Source organism: Oxyura jamaicensis, chromosome 4, assembly GCF_011077185.1.
Source record: "Oxyura jamaicensis isolate SHBP4307 breed ruddy duck chromosome 4, BPBGC_Ojam_1.0, whole genome shotgun sequence".
NCBI lineage: Eukaryota > Metazoa > Chordata > Aves > Anseriformes > Anatidae > Oxyura > Oxyura jamaicensis.
The window spans coordinates 69410672-69432037 of NC_048896.1; the positions used below are offsets into that span (position 1 = coordinate 69410672).

General features: G+C 34.7%; 1 protein-coding gene across 16 annotated transcripts in view; it reads left to right on the forward strand.

The window, feature by feature from the left end:
- FRYL (FRY like transcription coactivator) overlaps positions 1–21366 on the forward strand; it is a 174695-nt gene that overhangs the window by 137076 nt on the left and 16253 nt on the right. For 8 of the 16 annotated variants that reach the window (XM_035324906.1, XM_035324904.1, XM_035324905.1 and 5 more), the window contains 15 exons: positions 13–203; positions 886–980; positions 1660–2267; positions 2902–2999; positions 4014–4184; positions 5219–5359; positions 7408–7605; positions 8515–8676; positions 8991–9065; positions 9162–9338; positions 11572–11580; positions 11917–12120; positions 12996–13163; positions 17586–17839; positions 18787–18994. In XM_035324906.1, coding sequence (XP_035180797.1) covers positions 13–203; positions 886–980; positions 1660–2267; positions 2902–2999; positions 4014–4184; positions 5219–5359; positions 7408–7605; positions 8515–8676; positions 8991–9065; positions 9162–9338; positions 11572–11580; positions 11917–12120; positions 12996–13163; positions 17586–17839; positions 18787–18994 — 2759 coding nt within the window. The remainder of the gene's footprint in view (positions 1–12; positions 204–885; positions 981–1659; positions 2268–2901; positions 3000–4013; positions 4185–5218; positions 5360–7407; positions 7606–8514; positions 8677–8990; positions 9066–9161; positions 9339–11571; positions 11581–11916; positions 12121–12995; positions 13164–17585; positions 17840–18786; positions 18995–21366) is intronic. The other 8 variants (XM_035324892.1, XM_035324894.1, XM_035324907.1 and 5 more) reach the window with 3 other exon arrangements.

The window sequence follows — 21366 nt, forward strand, 5'->3', positions numbered from 1 at the left end:
TTGCTTTCATAGTAGGATTTCAATTGGAACACCGTCTCAGTGAAGTTGCTTTGCAAACTGCGCTTTCGTGTTCCTCTCGACATTATGCTGGGAGGTCCTTTCAGATCTTCAGGGCTCTGAAGCAGCCTCTTACTGCATCTACACTTTCTGATGTTCTCTCCAGATTAGTAGAAACTGTTGGAGATGCAGGAGAAGAAGCTCAGGTATTTGAATTTTTCCTCTTATTTTATTAGAAAGGTGAATATGCCTATATGACATACTTATGTTGTTGTTTTAATGATGGCAAAATTTAAAATCATTTTGGACTCAGTTGCTTTTATTTTAAAATAAAGATACTTTGTATATCAGAGCAGTTTTAGTCATGACACTTTATGAATTTTCACCTAACGAAATGAGACTAGCCATGCACATATTCTTCTAGAGCCATAAGAAATTCCAAACAGTTTGATAATGTTTCCTGAAAACATCATATTTTTCATAGTTAGGGATTCCTGAGATCAGCCATATAAAAAATAATTTAGTTGTTCTTTATTAAGGACTTAACCTGACAAGTGCTAAAACCATCCAACTTGGTGGCATGTCTAAAGAATTAGATCTAACCTTTCAACCAAGGATAAGGCCATCCTTAAAAATAAAACAAGTCAGAATGGATTTTTTTTTTTTTTTAGGAATAAATGGAAGGTCTTATTTTATTTTTTTTCCCTCTGTTCTTGAAACTATGGCCAATTTGAGCTCTGTCTTCAAGGTTACATTCTAAATGAAGCATGAGAATAATAATTTAGTTACTGATGCTGATTTTATATTTTCATATCACTGTTCAATAGATGTTAAGTGATTTTCTTTGTATATATTGCATAATTTATAATGACCTGTGGCTTTCCCCAGGGTTTTGTCATAGAACTGCTTCTGACTTTAGAGTCTGCAATTGATACGTTGGCTGAAACCATGAAGCATTATGATCTCCTTTCTGCCCTTTCTCAGTAAGTTCTTTTACTAGTCAAGCTACATTATACATTTCTATATGTTTGAATTATTTAAGATCTGTATTACATATGTAATGAAATTATTTCTTATCATATTTGCAGAATAGTTGTATCCTGATAGCAGAGTTACTTGCTCATTTATGGTATTTTTAGCTTTCTGCCACAAGCAAAACTCATAAAATTCTAGATAAGCTCATAAGAATCTATAAAAGATCTCTGCTGCCTGTTCAAATTACCCTCTTGGTTCAAAAAACACCTTATGGCTTTTATTTGGAAATGTTGTCATTAGTTCTGAATTTTCAGAAAAATAAGAGCATTGTGAGTAGTTTTAGAACTTTTTTTTTCTTTTTAATCAGGCCTTACTTACCTTGATTAAAATATCATCTTTTACATGCTTTAGGTTAATATTCCTGACTTTACTGAATTGCTTTGTAATTATTTGACTATTTAGGGATTGTAATTAATACATTTTGTAGCACACATAATGGGATGCTACAGTTTTGTTCTTACACTGTAAAAATATTATAGCATATAGAGGAGTTTTCTCTTTAGAGTATTTTCATATATTGTAATACTTTTCCAGTGATGCAGCAGAGCATTCACTAAGTTGTCTATGCATGTGATTGTTGTCAGATCTTTTTCTTTCCCTTTTCTAAACTATAATGTTTTATTTTAGAACCTCGTACCATGATTCTGTAATGGGAAACAAGTACGCAGCTAATAGGAAAAGCACTGGACAGATAAATCTAAGTACAAGTCCCATTAATAGTGGCAGTTGTTTGGGATACTACAGCAATACAAGGAGTAATTCTTTGAGACTGAATTTAATCAGTGACCGGAGAGGTGACCGTCGACGGAGCAACACACTGGATATAATGGATGGAAGGATAAATCATGGTGGAAGTTTAGCCAGGACTAGAAGCCTTTCCTCCCTGAGAGAGGGAGGAATGTATGATGTGCAGCCCACTACTGATCCTGTCAATCTGATGGCCACCATATTTTGGATTGCAACTTCATTGCTAGAGTCAGATTATGAGTATGAATACCTTTTGGCTCTCAAGCTACTCAACAAGCTTCTTATTCACTTGCCTCTGGATAAATCAGAGAGTCGAGAGAAGATAGAAAAGGTGCAGAATAAACTGAAATGGAATAACTTTCCAGGCCTTCAGCAGCTCTTCCTAAAAGGCTTTACTTCAGCATCCACACAAGAAATGACAGTTCACCTCCTGAGTAAACTCATCACAATTTCCAGGCATGCTTTGGTGGATCCTTCTCAGTTAGCAGGTATCTTTAGTAACTATATTTGTAACAAAAATGTATTTTTTCATCAAATGATGTGCAATCAAAATCAGTAGTGGTTATGTATTTGCCTTAAAAAGCACCCTTCAGTTAAATGCTTTTTGCAGTTGTTGATATTGCAGCGTTAGGTAGTCGGAATACATTACAGACTATGATTTTCTGCCAAGAAATACTGCACAAAAACTTTAATTATTGATTATTAACTTACTTCAAACTTGCTGACAAGGACGTTTAAAGTATATCTGTATTATTTTCATGATCTTGTGCTAAACAGCTAAATTAGTACTATGTGAAACATTTGTACGTTTTAGAAACAACGTTACTGTACTGCTTTAAGCTGTCAAATTTCTCGATAATTTTGCTTAAGTGGTCCATTGATGACTTTGGTTTCATACTATGCATATGCATATACACACTTATAGACACACAAACATTTATATTATACCTACATACACACTTAGGTATGTGTGTATATTTATTTATATATTTGTTTGAATGTACATGATTGTACTCTAAGGGTACTTAAGTATCAGAAAGCCATAATACATATACTTTACATTAAATTAAGTCATGTTAAAGTCATTAGGGCTTGTATAACTGTGTTTATGTATGTGTTTAGGATTTCCCCTAAACATCTTGTGCCTACTTCCTCATCTGATCCAACATTTTGATAACCCAACTCAGTTCTGTAAAGAAACAGCTGACAGGATAGCAAAGGTATGTAAAATGATTCTTGGGGAGTATCCAGGAGTTTATTACCAGCACTAGTTCTGTATTTTTCCACTTCCTTATGTAGAATTTATACATGATTCTACTAGACATACAGAGATAACTAAAATACTTTATTTTGAAACTGTGCTCCAGTCCTCATTTGTATAGTTGGGTTTCGTATTGGTCCGTGAGTTTCTCTTTGCCACTGAGAAAACATATTTAGCCTTTTTCTGTAAACTTTAGAGGTAAGAAATGTATTTACATGTTATCAATTATATCAGTTATTTTTCTTACCTGTCTGATTTTGCAGCTTGTAATGCTAAATGTAAACTAAATCAATTCTTAAGCATACTTCATAATTTATTTGTGATAAGGAAAAAATCCTTACCTTTCAGAGTTGCAGGTAGGAAGAAAAGGTTCTCTTCCTATCCCTTGTACACTGTATCTAACCTCGGAATATTTTCATTGCTTTATGAACTTCAGTGTCTGTTACAGTAGTTCAAGATGCACACCAGCAATGTCCAGCCAGGCTGGGGGAGTCCTGGTCTGACAGCCTGCATTTTAAGGAATAATGTGGAAAGGGGAATAAGAAAGTGCTGTCATAGGAAATGCAATCATAGACCTCTGCCTTCCCAAATTGTGATATGTGTATCACTTAGTAGTGTGCAGGCCACCTCAAAGTCATACATGGCCTGATGCAAGTCTAAAAGTTACTGCTGTTCCAGCATGTCATGTCAGGAGTATGGAGCTGTTTTCAGGATTTAAACAGTCTTGCTGCCTGGCACACTTATTTATTTATGTATTTGGGAAAGCACTGTAAGTATCACAGCAAATTGTCTCTACTACTTCTTTGGTGAATTACCAGGCTCCAAAATTCAGCAGAAACTAGATGTTGCTCATATGATTACTTCATTTCCAGTTACTGGGGAATAGAGTGAAATCTGTGCATGATGACTTGTGGGTACTTAAGTTAAAAATTTGTCATCTGTAATATAATTACATATACTTTTGGCTTTTCAGGTTTGCGCAGAGGAGAAATCACCAACTCTTGCCAATCTGGCTCATATGATGAGTTTATACAGTACACACAGTTACTCCAGAGACTGCTCTAACTGGATTAACGTAGTGTGTAGATACTTGCATGACTCCTTCTCAGATGCCACATTTAACCTCGTAACTTATCTTGCAGAGGTAAATTTTTAATGAAGGTGTATCTCATGTTGACAATCAGTGATAAATGTTACATTTACTCATTGCCAATTCCTTGTTTCTTAAAATTCTGAATATTAAGAGAAAAAACACACCTTCTACAATGGGAGAACAAAAATAAAATGCACTAGGATATGGAAAAGGGATGACTGCTGCCATTTTGGAGTGCAACAACTTGAGTGTACCTTGAAATAATAATACCTCTAATGAAAAATACCTTTTTACAATAGTAGTGTTGTGAAATAGATATTTATTTTCTATGCTACGTGAATAGTTTATGTACACTGATTTGGCTTTAGCAAAATTATGCTCCGTGCAAATTATAAAACATGTTTTTTATAAAATTATAAAACAAATATGTGTTTAAAGATGTCCTTATCAATACTTAAAAACTAATTTCAAAGTTCAGTTGAAAGTAATGCATAGTATATAATCAGAGACAATTTAAATATAAAGTTCAGTATATGATTCTGCCAGCCACTCATACAGAAGAACTGTTGTTACCTTGAAAAAAGTACATTGTCTGAAAAAACTGTTGAGTTTCTCCTTGAAGATTACTTCAAACTGATCATGGAAAAGATATTTGAACATTCTTACGAATTAATTCATATGAACTTATTTCATTTGTAAGACTGTTTCATTCGTAAGTCGTGGATGTCATTGTTTTCCATGCACCTTTGAGATTTTGACTTTATTTCTCACTATTTAGTGAGAAATATTTTATTATCCTATTATTATTAGATAATTATTCTATTGTTATTATGTATTTTAGGCCTGTGCTAACAAATAGGTTGAAATTGGGGGGGGGGGGATTAATTACAACAGATAGTATTCAATTGCATCACATTTTCTTTTTAAGCTAAAACAAAATTTTGAAAAATGTGAAGTGGTAGGCTGTAGGTTCTTGAGGGGAAGAATAAACATCTGTGGAAGCTGTCTGTATTTTAATGTTGATTTTCACTTCATGTTACTATTAAAGGCACTAAATAGATTCTGTATTTTTATTTTTTTTTAAGCTGTTAGAGAAAGGCTTATCCAGTATGCAACAGTCCTTACTGCAGATCATTTATAGTCTTCTGAGTCATATTGACCTGTCCACAGCACCAGTGAAGCAGTTTAATTTGGAAATCATAAAAGTTATTGGTAAATATGTTCAGGTAGGTACTCTGAAAAACTATTTAAAGAAAAGCTTTTCTGCTTATTATAAAAGTGAAATTACACTTGATTTTTATTTGAGGCTTGATATATTTTAGATGTAAAAATGGTTGTTTAAAGTCAAATTCCGTGGTAATTTTTTCTCTTCATTTGTTACGTGCTTATGCATTTGTCCAACTTGATTTATATCTAGTGGGACAAGTTACCTTAGCGTGTCTATCTACAGGTGTAGGTAGTTCTACATACATTTTAATAGTCAAAAGATCATCTGCTTTGTCTACGTAAGTCTTTAAATATGGAAATGTTTGCTGTTAAATACTGTCCAAATGTATTTTAAGTGTATTCTTTTTCAACCTAAGTTTGTACAGGTAAATATAAATTTAAATCACTTTCACTAATATATCTGTTCAAGTGAGGAACACCTTAAGGTGCATCTTAAGGAATTCAAGTGCATTTTTTTTTTATTAAAGAAAGTCCCCCAGAGATGAACCACAGTGTTTTGCCCTAGGTAATTTGATCCTTTGTAATTTGAACACAATTTACTGAAAGTCTATTTTGTGGAAGACAATCTAGCATCTTGCTGAAAGGTTTTATACAAATGCCTGGAGCACAAAACCATTTCAGTACAAAACATCCTCGTTATTTTTCTCCTTTTCTTTTTTCCCCAAATTCCATTATTGCTAAATGTAATTCAGTCAAATGGTTTAATCATAATTAACCAGGAAAGGTAGTGCTCCCTGGACGTTTTGCTATTGATGGATATGTACTTTAGATATTGTGCTCCTGTCAGAGTGCATTAGGCAAAATGGAATGATTAGCATAACTACAGTTTTCATAGCCTGACATCTGCTTGCTTCGCCTCTAACCTTTATCTGAGCTTTCTGTGCAAGCCCACACCACCATGGAATGAAGTCATAATTAGAAGATGTTAGCTTTCAATATACTGGAACTAGTGAAAGAATGTTCCAGAGAAGGACATGCATTTTTCATAGGATGAAACATTAATTTAGGTAACAAAAGAAAACTTCATAAAATAAGGTTTCTTGTTTAATTGTGGTGCTACTAACCCTCAATTTCCTAGTTTTTCTAGTCTTCTGTGATCACAATTTATCTTAGTAAGTTTAAGTTGCTACAGCATGGTTCATGTTTGAGATGATAATTTTTTTTATGTTTATGATGCACAGAAATTAAATAAGTTGTTGAAGGCCATCATTACTTAGAAAGAAGCAGGTACTACTTAGAGCCTTGAAAGTGGTGTTTATTTTTTAATGCAGTAAAGAAAACAAAATTAACGAACTTATCATACTTAAAAAAAATATATATCCTGATCATTCCAAAAACACTGGAAGATTAAAGTTTCAGGTGAAATCCTAACATTTTCAGAAGCATAAATATTAACCTTCCCCAGGTGCTGCTTTTGATGTAAGTCTCGTTATCCACTCTACAATGTCTGCAGCTAAAACTGCTGAATTATTTGCATTACCTTATATGAATACTTCCTAAACATTTTTCCCCCCCTTTTTTTTTTTTTAAGATCTTTCAGATGCTTGAGAAAATACAAAACATGAAACATGTTTATCTGTTTCAAATTCAGTTTACTCTGCCCTTAAGTGTAAATTAATTAGAGATGCCAGGAGGTGAAAGTTATTTTCCTTTGAAATACTATTGATTTTTAATTCTGTGGCACCAAGGGCAGGTGCTCCAGATCATGGTTAAAATAAATAAACAAACAACCTGTAATGTAAATACTGGGAGCAAGGGACATGGAACAGTCCGGTGTGGCTGGCACTGTGAGCCAGAGCTACTAATAAGCATGCCTTGCTCTTTCTGACCTCTGGCTGTGGGATGGATGAGCCAGTGCCTCGCTGCTCCCTTCGTGGTGCTTCCAGTTCCAAATCTTCTGTCTGTGTTCATGTCTTGCAGTCACATATAGATTAGAGCTTTTGGCTCTGGGAATCTTGAAATAAATCAATGCAAAATCCTACTGTACGTTACAAACTTATGTATTATTTGAAGTGATTGTTTGGTGATTTATGTATGTTCTTTTTAGAGTCCATATTGGAAGGAAGCTCTTAATATTTTGAAACTGGTGGTGTCTCGATCAGCAAGCCTTGTTGTACCTAATGATATTCCAAAGTCTTATGGAGGTGACATAGGTTCTCCTGAAATCTCTTTCACGAAAATTTTTAATAATGTTTCCAAGGAGCTACCTGGCAAGACCTTAGATTTTCATTTTGATATCTCGGAGGTAACTATTCTGTTTAAACTACAATGCGTAATGACTTTCTGTTCCAAACTTGGGTATATTTTATGTTAGTCTTTTGCATTGTTATGTCTTAAATATAATATTTAAGAATAGAAGATGTTGAAGATGTTATGCACTTGTGAGACATAATTAAAGTCATACTGAAAGGATGCATTAGAGCTCAAAATAATATAATACAGGTGATACTCTTTGTATGTATGAAGAAGGGAGCATAATCAAATGACTGTAATATTATACAGGGGTTTGGAAACTGGAGACTTAAGGAGTCAAAAATAAGGGTTCATGGTTGAAATTGGTCCTAAATAGTGGTTGGAGATGTACATGTCTTGGACCATTACTTAAATCAGTAGAGTCCTCTCTTTAATTCCGTACTGGAAATTTCAGTACATGTGAATAATCAAGACACCATATGAATTCCCACAAAGTTTGTTGTAGTAGTACTTCCTGTCAGAAAGGCTGATTTGATCCCTGGTTTTTAGAAGTTGTGTTTGTTCTAATGAAGTTGCTGGACAGTAGAAACAATTGTTTAATGTCTGTGAGTGCATCCACAGAGAAATTTATCATCTTTTAAACTTAGAATGTAGTTATTTTAAAAGTTCATTTAAAAATATAACTGGATTATTAGCATAAAACTAGTATATTTCAAAAAATAGAAATGAGCAGAATGGCAGCCTGCTGCTTAGGGTAGAAGCATTCAACTTTGTGCTTCCCAGTATACTGATGTTATATGGGTCCTCAGTGAATTAGGCATGGACTTCATAGAATTCTAAAAACAAAGACAGGCACAAAGAAAAAAGCCCTCTATAGTGTAATACTAATTTCTAAAATCAAATGTGTAGTCTTTATTAATACAGATTTGAATTTTACGAAAGCATTTATTGTCTTTGTTAGACACCAATTATTGGGAATAAATATGGTGATCAACACAGTGCAGCTGGTAGAAATGGGAAACCAAAAGTCATTGCTGTCACCCGGAGCACTTCTTCAACTTCATCAGGCTCCAATTCAAATGCGTTAGTTCCTGTCAGCTGGAAGAGACCACAGCTATCTCAGGTATGTTGTGTCTCAAGCACGTTATACATATAAAATAGGCAGTGTTTATGAATGTGTAATAAAAGTATTTGTTGAAACATAATTTGAAATCTACATGATGTCTTAGCAAAACAGTAAATTAATATATCATAAGCTGAAAGCTAATACAGATGAAAGGATAAATGGTAAAATTCTTTTTAGAGGATGACGGCATGTGAGATGACTAGTTAAAAATGCAGACATTTTACATTTTTAGTTGGACTTCTGGTAAATGACTTGCTATGTGATTTTTTACTATTATTTTTTGTTATTTATTTATTGTTACATTTTTCCAGAGAAGAACGAGGGAGAAGCTCATGAATGTGCTTTCTCTGTGTGGTCCAGAATCTGGTCTCCCCAAGAATCCTTCAGTAAGTTGTGGTAGTGTTTTGTTTTGCTTTTTAAATTTGAAAAATGAGAATTCAGAAGTTGGAAGGTTTTATTTGTACTTTTACCCATATCTTCAGGTTGTGTTTTCCTCTAATGAAGACTTGGAAGTTGGAGATCAACAAACCAGTCTTATTTCAACAACAGAAGAAGTTATTCAAGAGGAGGAAGTGGCTGTGGAGGACAATACCAGTGAACAACAATTTGGAGTTTTTAAAGACTTTGACTTTTTAGATGTTGAATTGGAAGATGCAGAGGTGAGACCTTGGCAATTCTTCTGTATATTTCCTTTTGAGAGTGTTCTTAAAATTAGGCTGTGTTGGTGCAGTTCTAAGGAAATGGCAGCTCTCCTAACTAATCCAATAGAGAAGAATTTATAACATGATTGAATCGAACTTGCATGATAAAGAAACTTGTATCTTAAACTTTGCAGTGTTCAGTTGTTGCAAATTGTTCAGGGGGAGGAGGTTCTTTGTCAGGGGTGATGTTAAATGACTTAATCTGAAAGTGCAGTGATGTGATGGTGTAAGCCGATGACAAGATGAACACCTCTTTACAAAGCAGTAGAAAACTTCTGGAATAATAATAGTATGCAGTAGAAATCTATGAAGCAGTATGCTAAGAAAATGTAATCTTTGTTCTTGATGCATTTCTGCATTTTGAAAAGATGAACAGCTTTCAAAGTTGTAAATGGTACACTATACTAATTATATATGATTGATTCAGTCATATTAATTGCTTGCATTCTGACTTCAGTGTTATATCCTGGTTTGTTGCAGTTATGTTTCCTCCACTTTTTCCCCTGTCAAAAAAAGAGAAGGGGAGGTAAAACAAATTTGAATTTTAGGAAATAGTAACAATTACATTAACAATTGTTACTTATTTGGGATAAATAACAGGCTTCAGACTAGAACTGGATTAAGTTTAAAAGTATGGCTGAAAGGACTGGGGAGAAGTGGGAGAAGAAATTGAATGCTTTGTAGGTTCTTTAAATGGTTTTATTAGTCTATACGAAGTAGTGGATTAGTAATGGTGATCCTTGCAGGTCATGGGTCAACAGACTACCTAGAAGGATATCAGCCTATATAAACCTAAAATTGTTCTCCTGGTTTATCCATCCCTTTTTACGAGATCTTGCTTTGTTCCCCATAATATTTCATTTTTTTTTCTCACTTTCTTATGCTTCCTGCTTGCTTCACTTCAAGCCAGTATTTGCATGTTCTAGGAGAAGTACAGGCTCCTTACAGTCTATTGCATATGTGACCACAGCCTACACAGATACAATTTCCTATATTGAATGCTACTCAAATAGTTCAGAACCATCAAGGCTCAATAATCAAATATTATATTAACACCTAGATGAGGCTTTGCAGGTAGGATGCCAAAAGTTAAAAACTTTGCCAAACTCTTCAACTTTCTCATTACATGCCTGTATGCAGCATTCAGTGCTTTACTTGAAGAGAAAAAAAAAAAAGGCAGAGAATATACACACTTAAGGTTTACATATTAATTTACATATAAATTTTGCACTTGATACAAGAAATGCCTAGTTTTTCACCAGAAATGCAAAACGTTCCTTGTTGCTAATTAAACTTAAGTGCTTCTGCCTACAGAAGTACTGCCTTATTGTTGTTGGGATTGTTTTGCTTTGGCATAAGTTTTTACGTTTTGTGGAGCAAAACAAATCACTAAGAGGGAGAGAGACTACAAGGTGTTTAGTTTACTCTGCATATTTAAAATATAGTGATAACCATCTTAGTTCACCACAAGAGACATTCTGTTAGCAGTTTTAGAACCCATACGTGTACACTTGGAATTAGAGGTGGTATTTTAATGACTGGCTGTAGACTGGCAAAGTGAACTGATCAGGTTTTCTATATAACTGATTGTATTGTTGAAGGTTGACAAAATGCTTGAGAAAATCAATTATGACTGTTGTACTTGTGAATTTAAAAAATAGTGTTTTAAGATCTGGATGCCACTTAGTATGTTGGATATTTGCAACCTAAGTATCCCAGCCTTAAAATGTGAAAACTAGAAAGGATCCAGCTGTTGATGTTTAGGGTGCTTTCCTTAAAATTGATGCAAAGTAACTGACAGAACAATTAACAAAGACAGTTTTTCTGCAGCTTGAATATAATTAATGTTGATGATGCTTTGTCAGTTGAATGTGGTCACTTTAGATTCATGTGTGTTACTTAAAAGAATCTCATCTAATGTTTGTGGCTTTACATGTTACACAAGAAAAATGTATCATAAGCATGCTGGTTTTGGTGTTTTGTCATCAGTTTATTTTTAATCAGTCTCCCATTAGAAAGAAAAATTATTTTAAATACTAGCTTTTTGACTAAAGCTTTTTTCAGAGCTTGAATCAGTCTTTTACTGTTTGCAAATCTTATGTAATAAAACATTTTTCCGTGGCTCTAGAGTATCTTTAAGTGTTCGTCCTCGTTCTTTCTAATTATATGTGTTTTCCTTTTTGCTAACCAGGAGCTGCAGGTAAGTTGCAGCCTGGTGCCCTGGCTTGTTCATGTGTTGTTGTCTGTGGTGTGTTTGTACTTTCTAGTCAGAGACATAAAATGGATACTGATATAGGTTATAGATTGAGTTACTTCCCAAGATGATAATCAAGAATTCTACTTCATTTACCATATATTTTAATTTCTCTACAAACATCATTTAGTAAGGCATTTAAACTCTTAATAAAATTAAAGGGCTGATTGAAACTCTGTTCATAATGCATTTGGTACTTGTGTTGTCTGCGTTGTATTTGTATTTTAATTTTATATGTATGAGTTTCAAGATAATATATGTCTGCAAACTTTTTTATTACAGGGTGAAAGCATGGACAACTTCAACTGGGGTGTTCGTAGGCGCTCTCTTGACAGTATTGACAAAGGAGACACACCGTCTCTTCAAGAATGTCAGTACTCTGGTAGCACACCCAGCTTGAACTTGACCAACCAGGAAGATACTGATGAGTCTTCAGAAGAAGAAGCAGCACTGACTGCAAGTCAGATACTGTCTCGATCACAGATGGTAAGTTATTTTACTGTGAAAGGAATCTGAGAACCTACGTTTTTACCTGCATTTTTAATGAGCCATACTTATATGGCTCACACTTCTTATCCAGAGGAACAAAGGCCTTGAATAAAACTAATATGTCTATGCTACTTTTTCACTTTAACATCAATGAAGGAAAAGAATTACTCTCCTAGTGGTACATAGCAGATTTATAGTTTCAGTAAATCAATGATCTTTTCAGCGCCTTTATACTTAAAATAATTGTTCAAATCTAAGTGTAAAATTGCATGTTACATATAAAGTATGTCTTTGTGGATTCTTAGCTTCAAAAAAAAAAACACTCAAAATATTAAATAAAGACAAGAGCAGTAAATGATCCCATGGGAGCCTCAATTGTGTTTAACCATTGAAATTGCTAATCTGATTATGCATTTTGAAGTGTGTGTTATGTATAAATGAGGAAAATCAAGAACATAGGCTATTCAGAAGTCTCTCTGCATTACATAAATGAATTAGGAAGAAAGGTGGGAGAAAAGGGAGCAGCAAAGATGGTATGCCCCTTTTCAGGCTTGAGGCAAAGTCTGCATTGTTTCCCATAACAAAGAGCTCTGCTGATCAGTGCTTTGTCTAGAAATTTACCTGTGCCAAAGACCTTTCTGAAGAAAGGAAATTATTTTCAGGATCTCAGGGATAACTTCAAATTTGTCTTTGAAGTTAAATCTTGCAGAAATGTATGTGATTCTTGCAGTGTTTTTAGTATCGAGCTGTTAAGCTTGTGAATAAATTCAAATAGCTAACCATAATGAAACAGCCTATTTTAAAACTAATGGTTTTTTTCTGTAATTTATGTTTGATGAATTGAAGAATTTAATGTTTCTTTCTTTTCTTAGTTAAACAGTGATTCTGCCATAGATGAAACAATATCAGATCATGCTGGTTTATCACTTCAGTCTCAAGACTCCACTAGCAGTGTGGGAACAGAAGAGGTGCTTCAAATAAGAACTGAGACCCCAAGTTTGGAGGCTTCTCTAGATAACTCTAGCAACCAGCTGCCTGAGGTGGGGAGAAATGTGGGCTGGTGCATGGCTGATTTGGGCTCCTTCTAGTATTTAGTAGCAACTTCTGCTTTCTTTTCGACTGAATTTTCATCTGTTACATTGATTGTTTGATTTTGCTTTTAATATTTCTAACCTGTTGGAATGTTCTTATAAAATGTTCCCTCAGAATGAAAACTACATGTGATAGACTCAGGGAGCTTACCACAGGTTAAAAATATTCCTGAAGGGCTGATAATGAACATTTCATGGTGCCAAATGATAATAGGCTAATATTCATGATGCTTTTCCTTGATACGGTTGAAATCCTCCTTGAGCAAAATTTTCTTTCAAATACTTTTTATTTCCTTTGTTTGCTTTCTTTGGGTTAATGTGATTGGTGCTATGTGGGAAAAAAACCTCAGGCCAGCTGTGTTAGCAGTTGGTTCAATTAAATAATCCTTTAAAAAGGACCACAGATGCTAGTGGTATACTTTTTGGAAAAGGCCTGTGTGGAGTGAGACAGATTTCAAGCTAATGGCCGCCTGCAAATCTGTGAGTACTTCAGTTTTTTCTGTTTTTTAAAATCGTGAATAATTTAAAATAGCAAAACTCAATTGAAATAACTCAACTGCTACATTTCCTATGATGTTTAGCAGTTGGAGGTAAAAACTCTGTTGGCTTTTTTTTTTTTTTTTCCCATGAATTTGAAGTGGCTTGTTTTAGGTGGACTTTTTATCACTTCATGTAAAAATGGGACTGGCAATATTATTTTTATTTGGTAATGCATTGCTAATCCCTAGTTTAACAGAATATTCAGTTTAACTGAGTTTTTCAGAAAACATTTGAATAACCAGTAGACAGTTTACATTTAAGAATGTCTTCAGCCAACTTGGTTTAAACATTCCTAGTTCGACTGACTGGGGTTTCTGAACAAAGGCTATAGTATAACTGTTCGCTGCTTTTAGCAAGCGAACCACTTAGCTAATTTAAATAAAATAATTGAAAGAACAAAAAACATACTTCAGAGAGGAAGTGTGAGTGACTGCTATTCTGTGGTAAAATCCTCCCCTTCTAAAACTGTAATACTATGACTCATATAAAGCAGCTTTCCCCCACATTTTTCATGTTTTGCCATTGGAATATGGTTACATTGTAGTTGATAAATTGTTATAAATTCTCAATTTTTTAGAGCATCTGTTCTTAGATCGCCCATTAGACTGTTCTATTACTGTTTCATCTGTTTATCTACAACTGTGTTTTTGTTCCAGTGGAGTTCAGAGTGATGAAGAACCCATAATCTAGATGAATATTTTTCTAATATAGATGTGTTATACTTTAAGATTTGAAATCATTCCTTTAGTGAAGGGAGAAGCAAGATATAAGTTGTTTTTTATAGAATCAAATTCACCACAACAGAACTTTTCTCTTCGTTGTTGTTTGCCCATGTGGTACATTCTCAACTGTAACTCATTTTTGTTTTCTTATTTCTTACTAACGGTGCCTTTATATTTGGTTTCATTGTTCTTCTGCAGCTCCCTCTATAAGATCACTAAACTTTTGATAATCCAAGTAAAACACTCATGGAAAAAAAGTTGCAATATTTTATTAGAAATATTGAAAGCAATAAAAATAATCAATACCTTTAAATTGGGCCATAAAATTGTTTTATGACTAAGCATCATCAAGCAAAAAGTGCTATATCAGAAGCAACAGCTGATAAGTGAATGAGATTTTTTTCTTCATCTGTAGAATGAAAAGACTGCACATAGTATAGTTAAAGGTCAGTGTATTTCATAAATAAATTCACAGAGATGGACATATGTCCTCAATGGTACAGAAGTCTGACAGTATTGATCAAGGTCTAGGTCTGTAACTTAAGACTGTATTGCACTTTGCTGTGTAACAGTAGCTCTGTGTATTTACCTCAGAGTGTGTAGTCTGAAAAACCAACTGAAAAAACAGTGTTAAAACTGAAAGTGGTAGTATTGTGTTACATATACAGTATGTGTGGATTTGGAAGTTTTTTGTCACTGCTCTTTATTCGTAGTGCTTCACAGTGCTTCAGCTGTTACTTTGAAATTTCAGTGAAAAAAAATGACATTTTTTGATTTTTTTTTAATTTTAAGTCTTCCATTTTTAAGATGCTATATTCCACAAGAAAAAAAAATACTCAAGGTATTTTGAGTTTGTTTGTGGGACCTTATATGGTTGACAGAGTTTGATGAAGTTCAGGCAGTAATAAGAGATTGGCTGCTTCTAGCTGTACAGTGCTCCCTTCTGGGAAGGGGCTCAGATGTACAGACTGATGGCAAGATCAGTGCGATGCATAAGGGAAAAATATTGACTGCAAATGTATATAAATGTAATTCCTAAATGTGAGGTGTTCCAAGTTTAGTTTGTGCTTTCTAGAATATGGGATTCGGTCAAACACTCAAATTTACCTCTCCACAAGAATTAGCTGTCTAGCTTATTGCTAAAATTCTGTCTTTTGACAGAATGAGCTTGAAAATATACATACTATCAACTCACTTTGAAAAATTCTTAACGCCAGGAAAAACTAATTTTGTTCTGAATTCTTGAACTGTGCAACTCAGTGTGGTGCCGTTGTTTTTTCCTGTGCTCATACACTTGACATATAGCTCTTTCAATGCAAGCATTTAATTGCATGTCAAGTGTCTGTTACAGAAAATATTTTTATACAGATAAATATATATCAAAATTTGCCTAAAGTAGAATAAATGAAGCTATTATTTAAAAACAAGCATGTGTAAGTTTGTGTATGTTTGCTGGTTAGATGCAGTTGAATTCCTTGTTTATCTTTATAGGGTTGCTAAAGAGTTGAGTAAATATTTTATTTAAATGTGTTTGGATAATACCCAGTAATAGCATGTCTCTACAAAGAAGACAAAGTATTTCACATTCCAGTTAGCAATTTATGGTTCAGCTTACAAGAATATCTCAATTTTGAACAATAAGCTTTATAAGCCTAAGTATATGAAAGTTTCTTACTAAAATTATTCTCTATTTTATTCACCTGTACTGTAGATTTATGAGGGAATGGTTTACTAGAAGGAATTTTCCTTAGGTTCTGTGGAGTTATCAGCTATATAGATCATGTTAAATCTTGTTTTTTAAGATACTTTCAAGTGTATCATTCACTGACTTTCGGTAATACGCTAACATCTATAACAGGAATGAACCACTGCTTCAATTCAAGGTATTTTGCTGTGCTGTTGTAAAAATGCCTGGTGTGCCCGTGTGCTGCTTGGTGTAAAAGAACGGCTGTTTCATGCAGTAAAATTCCAGATTCAAGTTGTACAGAAGAGGCATTAGAAGTGGGGTCACTAGCTGTGTCAAAAGACAGCAGTGTCACATGTAGAAATATCCTAGTCAAAGTGAGATAATACTAGGACCACCATGAAATAAAATTATGTAGCTCTGTTTAAGGCTGATTTGTCTGTTCCTCTAGCATATGTATAGTTATTTGTCAAAGGATATGTTTAGACAGACGAAAGCCATGAAATGTGTATGCTTAGAGGCTGCCCAAAAGTTTGTTCACTAGTCCTTGCTATGTAAGCAGAGGTAGAACAACGCGTTAAGATTGAAAATGTATGCTTATTTTTGCCTTTAGGAAACAGCAGTTACAGGAAGGTGTCATTTTTATTCCACAGAAAAATCCAGTAAAAGGTTTCAGACGGATTCATTGTAAATTAACTAAATCTAAGTTCATCTGTTCAATAAAGTAATTTTAATGAATATAATGATGCTAATGGAGGGAAAGAGAAGGGAGAAAGGGTCAGTCTAATATTGCCTTCCTGAGTTTAAAGATCATCTCCTTGTTATTGCCAGTGATTGAAAGTCTTCGTTCAGAGATTCAGAGTTAAACCTTTTAAGCTTCCCATTTTAATAATAAGAGCAATATAATAGAAGTAGTGGAATGTCCCTTTCCATTGTTCTTCTGTTATCTGTTATTCAGTTATGGTTTAGGAGCTTGATGAAAAGGAGAGTTGAAAGGAGAAGAAACTTTCTGTAGTGGTAGCAGACCTCAGAGGCAAATATTGAGGCAGTGATTTTGGTCCTTACTTGGACAAGTAAAACATGAAGGTCTTGAATGTATTTGTTGTGATCTAAATATGTTTGAGGCTGTTTGCACATATTCTTCTGGGAGTGTTCCCCCAGCAGAATTAATGGAATGTATTTCAGACATTGTATTTGCTATTATTAAGTCATATTCTAGGATAGTCATCTGAACGATGTTACAAATGTTAGACTGCTTGGTTTTGGTCAAGTAAAACTGAACAATCCAAAGAGTTGAATGTTTAAAGTATAAATGGCTATTTGTAAACAATTGTTTTTATCAGTCTGTTAGTTTACTATAATAAAAGCTGTTAAGAAGGCGTAAGCCCTGATGATAAAAGTAATAAAAGTCTATTTGATTCACAGGAATGCAGTTCAGCAGTAAGGGATGAACAAGTTAGCACTGCTAGTGAAGACACTGGGTCGTATCTACTACAAGAACAACAAGACTGTCTGGTCTGTCATGAACCTCTTGAGTTGGAAGAGACTCCAGAACTGGCAGAGCCTGCAGCTCCAGAGAGCTATTCTGAGTCTATCTGTGAAGAGGATGTCACTCTTGCTTTGAAAGAGCTGGATGAGAGATGTGAAGAAGAAGAAGCTGACTTCTCTGGTTTGTCAAGGTCAGACTAATATTAGTTCTAACTAATAGAAATTAGATGTTATCAGTGCATGAATCAAAGTAGGTTTTCTTATGGCACGGTTTCTTTCATTAATCCCACAGTACAGGCATCTAAAACAGTGCTTGCATATCTGATCTAATTGTTGGTTTTGCCTATTTAGCAAATAAACTCAGTACTTTTTTCAGCAGCTTCTGATGAGAGAATTTTTCTCTGTGATGAGAGAAGCAGTTGTCTAACGTGCAGGAAAAGATTAGAACACTTGAATAAAAGAAATGTGTCATTCCTTATAATACACAACATTTTAACAGATGAATGGTTGTAATTACTGATATTGATTAATTTATAGTTTGATTTTTTTCTGTTTGAGGTTTAGTGCCTAATGGAAAGTGTGACTGCAGAATGCTCTTCAGACTAAGGCCTGTTAAATTGATTGCCCATAAAAATGAAAGTGTTCCAATCTATCTCCATTCACTCAAGGGTATTACTTAAGAAAGTTCTAAAATATTATTGAACTGGCAAATGAGCCTTTATCTTAAGGAAAGCTAGAATTTGTTATAGATACTGGTGGACTGTATGTTTAGATGAATAAAAATTCAAGAAATGAATATTAATTCTGTAATTGAGGGCACAAAAATGTCAATTTCTGAGTGGTATGTGTGTATATGTAGTGCTATATATAGCTATCTGTAACCTACAGATAACCCTTTGTCTGTATATGTGCATAGAAATAGCATGTTTTAATAACATAAATATTTGAACTTATAAACAACTTTTTATATTTCTATATTGCAGTAGAAAAGGTTTTACTTTTTAAAAAAAATATTATTCTACACTTTCCTTGGTTCATAATTACCTTATTTGATTATTTATTTTACAAAACACAATATTGAAGTCTTATTTTTTCCTGAAAATTTACTGAGGGATAAACTTCTGTTTGTTACTCATAGCCAAGATGAAGAAGAACAGGACGGTTTCCCAGAAGTGCAAACTTCCCCACCTCCTTCACCATTTCTTTCTGCCATATTGGCAGCTTTCCAACCAGTGGCATATGATGATGAAGAAGAAGCCTGGCGTTGCCACGTCAATCAAATGCTATCAGATACAGATGGTTCTTGTGCTGTCTATACATTTCATGTCTTCTCAAGATTGTTTCAGGTCAGTGAATTGCAAATGCATGATTGGTTGAAGTCCATTCCTCTTTTCAAAACTATTCTTCCCCTCTGTAAATACAGAAGCTGTTAAGACTGGTAGCAAGAAGCCTTAGAGAGCAAATCAAAAGCAGACCAAAACCAAAGCAACAAACAAACAAACAAAAAACACATTACTAGAAGTAGATGTTGTACGCTACTTTTCCATTGGATATCTTCTGTATTCATTGTCTGAGAGAGGTAGATCCTACTCAGGAAAAAAAAAAAAAAAGCTATTCAGTATTTCTTGTAAGCTCCTAATTCACATTGTGTTCCTTTTTTTATTTTATAAACATCACCCAAGCTCTGTGCTGATTGATTACAGGATTAATGATTTCCTCCTGGGTTTTCTATGGGACTCAGTATTGTGGAATCACAACTTGACAAATACTAATGAATTTATCTTTCATCTGTCTTGTGAGAATTTCTTGAATTGAAACACCAGGAGATCCATTAAAGCTGGAAGTTTCAAATGTCTCTGAAGTTACATTTACCTCACAGATTTAGCATCCAGCATGAAATGTCTGTGACCTAATTTTTCTGTCTCCCTCCACCTTATGTTTAGGGGATGCGTTTTTTATGTTTTCAAAGTGGGACCACTTAGATGTATATTATTGTTGGCAACTTCTTATGAGGATGAGAGGAGAACAATTATGCCATTTTATTTACAGGCAAAATGCCAAGTGAGCTTATAGCTGATTAAGCATTACAAACCAAGTCTCCAACCCTTTCTTATTTCTCCAGAGCTAATTTTGCCTGCTGTTTGGTATGCCATAATAAACTTCTCAGTGAAAGGCTTGCTTTGTTTTACCACACTAACATACTACCATTTTATCCCATGAGCAGGTTTAGGGTCAGTACCACGAAGTAATTTATGTGTGAGGAGTTCATACTCTGTCTTATTCACAGAATAACCCATTTTCATTTCTTTTTAGTAGAATTAAGTATTTTGCCACAGTGCTGTGAAATTTCTGTTACTAGCTTTAGACTTCGGACATCTTGCTTTATCTAGATATCAGGGGGTTAGTTTATCTGTATAATATCTAAGTTTAGCTGCTTTATACAACCATTCATTATTTGAAAGTGGTGAAAATGGAGTGTTACACAGATAGCACTTCATATTCTCTTATGCTTGTTAAAGAGGTGTCCTGGTTTCCGTTAGGGCAGAGTTAATTTTCCTCCCAGTAGCTGGTAGGGTGCTATGCTTTGGATTAGGATGAGAAGAGTGCTGATAACATGCTGATGTTTTGATTGCTGCAGAGCAGTGCTTATGCCAAGCCAAGGACTTTTCAGCTCCTCGCTCTGTCCTGCCAGTAGGCAGGCTGGGGGTGCAGCAGGAGCTGGGAGGGGACAGACCCAGGACAGGGGCCTGGCTGCTCGGGGAGAGGCTGGGCATTGGTCAGCAGGTGGTGAGCAATTGCATTGTGCATCACTTGTTTCGTACACAGTAGTAGTAGTAGTACTATTAATATTATTATTTTCTTGTCTTAATAAACTGTCCTTATCTCAACTCACAGGCTTCATTTTCCCGTTTCTCTCCTCCATCCCAGAGAGGGAGGGGGGAGGGTGAGCGAACGGCTGTGTGATGTTTAGCTGCCAACAGGGTTAAACCACAACAAGAGGGTACTAGAAGGAAAGGCAAAACCTTCTATGGCTTGACAGAGTAGCCATCAGTCAGCTGGAAAGGCATGTGCTCTGGGAGAATGGGAAACAGCACAAGGCTGAAGTCTGGGCAAAGATGCATTTCTGAGAAGTTGGTACTGAACACAAAGAAGGGTTAAAATAATAACATGAGACCCTGGAGGCCTTGTTTGACTGGACCTTTCCATTCTGCCCTCCTAACTGTATTTAACTTTGCAGCCATACATACCATCTTCATATAACTTTACTCTACATGTAACTTTCTAAGTTTATGGAATAATGTATAGTAAAGCATCAGGTTAGACCATGCCTACTGTCTGTGTAGTTGAACATGATATACATAGGACTGATTCTTGAAGAAGGAGGAACACCTTGCAGGTGGCAGTTTTGGACACACGTGATACTACACAGGTCTTACCCTGACTCATAAAATTCTGTGTATAACCTTCTGGAACACAAGCACTTGAAAATCAATGGAACTACTATTAGTACTGCACAAAGACAAATAGTCATTCAGATATCCTGATGTTAAAGTGCTAGTTAAGAAAAGAATAATTATCTTTGTAGTTACATGCTGTTTTCTTTTACTTATTCATGTATTACTTTTTCAGAGCCAGTTTTAAATAAATACACAAATTATATACTACTTTGTACTTTAATGTCTAAAACTGTGCTGTCATAATGGAAATTTGCCATGAA